The sequence below is a fragment of the Pteropus vampyrus genome, unplaced genomic scaffold (assembly GCF_000151845.1).
Source record: "Pteropus vampyrus isolate Shadow unplaced genomic scaffold, Pvam_2.0 Scaffold79, whole genome shotgun sequence".
NCBI lineage: Eukaryota > Metazoa > Chordata > Mammalia > Chiroptera > Pteropodidae > Pteropus > Pteropus vampyrus.
This window is the reverse complement of record NW_011888860.1, coordinates 2500873-2502315: the sequence shown is the minus strand read 5'-3', so window position 1 is coordinate 2502315 and position 1443 is coordinate 2500873. Positions and strand designations below refer to the sequence as shown.

At 60.4% G+C, this 1443-nt stretch overlaps 1 protein-coding gene across 1 annotated transcript in view; it reads left to right on the top strand.

Moving 5' to 3' along the window:
* The first annotated feature begins 1128 nt into the window (after positions 1-1128).
* Positions 1129-1443, top strand: part of BEND4 (BEN domain containing 4) — a 32089-nt gene continuing 31774 nt past the window's right edge. Inside the window, exon 1 of the mRNA XM_011362795.2 lies at positions 1129-1331. Coding sequence (XP_011361097.2) covers positions 1237-1331 — 95 coding nt within the window. The 5' untranslated portion in view covers positions 1129-1236. The remainder of the gene's footprint in view (positions 1332-1443) is intronic.

Here is a 1443-nt window from a genome sequence, read left to right as displayed (position 1 = left end):
GTGGCTGGGAGATGCCAGGACACTTCTCTGGATTTGAAGACATCTCTACCCCATATGGAGATCCTCCTCCACACCACAGAAGGTCTTCTCTCATTCAAACAACTACTGAAATTGTGTGTCCTCCAGAAACCCTGGCCTTGTGGCCTCAGATGCAGAGAGGAACAGGCTGGGCAATGCAGAGTGAGGGCTCTCCGGCCACCCTGGTCTTAAAATAATATTGTTGAGTTATCTAATCTCCATCCCAAAAGGAGGTATCTGGCCATATTTTCTCCTCAATTGCACAGTCTATCTACTATGAGAAGTAAGGATTTGAATTCAAATGACCTGGATACATCTGTGCAAGGAGCCTCAGTTTTCTCATCTGTAGAATGGGCGAAATGATTCTGTTACGCACCCTCAGCGCTCCTATAGGGAATTAATGAAATATTGTTAAAAGTCCAACGCCCTGTGCGTTCTTATGATCGGCATGAGCTCAAAGGCCACGTGCTGGACGTGGGCAGAAGCGCAGGCGTGCAAACAACGTGCAGCGACCTGGGTCGAGATCTTCAAAAGTTCTTCTCAGAAGGTTGGGGGAGTAATTCCTGATCCGCAAAAGAACTGGCTGTAAGACCTCCCCAAGGCACGCACGCACGCACGCACTCAAACCACTCCGCCCCGTCCTGCCGAACTACCACCCGCCACGCTGTGCAACGCCGATAGTTTGGGGTCGCGTTGGGGGGCGCCAGGCGCTCGTTTCCGGAGCTAGACGCCGCCGACAGCAGAAGTCTCGACTCCACATCTGGATCTCAGAAGTCTCGCCCTGGCCCGAACCTCGCCCTGTTACCAGGTCGCCTTTCTGGTCCCAGCCGTCCCCTTCCCTCCCCCACCTCCCCGTCGAAGACGCACACCCGGCGGGCCTACCCCGCGGGCAGTGGCGGCGCCAGGCCCCGCCCCCGCCCGCATTATCATTAGCAGATATTACCCTAAACACTTGCTCTTTACTTCCTTTCTCCCTCCAGGCATTGGCGAGGCGGCCTGTCAATCAACTCTCGGGCGGCAGCCCCCCGCGCGGGGGCTCAGCGATGCCAGGCTTGGCGACAGGCGGCAGTGACGGCGGCGGCGGCCACGGCACAGACACACACCCTCCCACACGCGCGCACACGGGCAGAGCCGGCGGGCGGGCGGCGGAGGCAACCTCAGAGCCCGGCGCCGGGCGGGGAGGGGGCGTGCGACCGGGGACTGGCCCTGAGGCGCAGCATGGAGGAGGAGATGCAGCCGGCGGAGGAGGGGCCCAGCGTCCCCAAAATCTACAAGCAGCGCAGCCCCTACAGCGTCCTCAAGACGTTCCCCGGCAAGAGACCGGCTCTGGCCAAGCGCTACGAGAGACCCACTCTGGTGGAGCTGCCGCACGTCCGGCCGCCCCCGCCGCCCTTCGCGCCGCACGCAGCGGTCTCCATCAGCAGC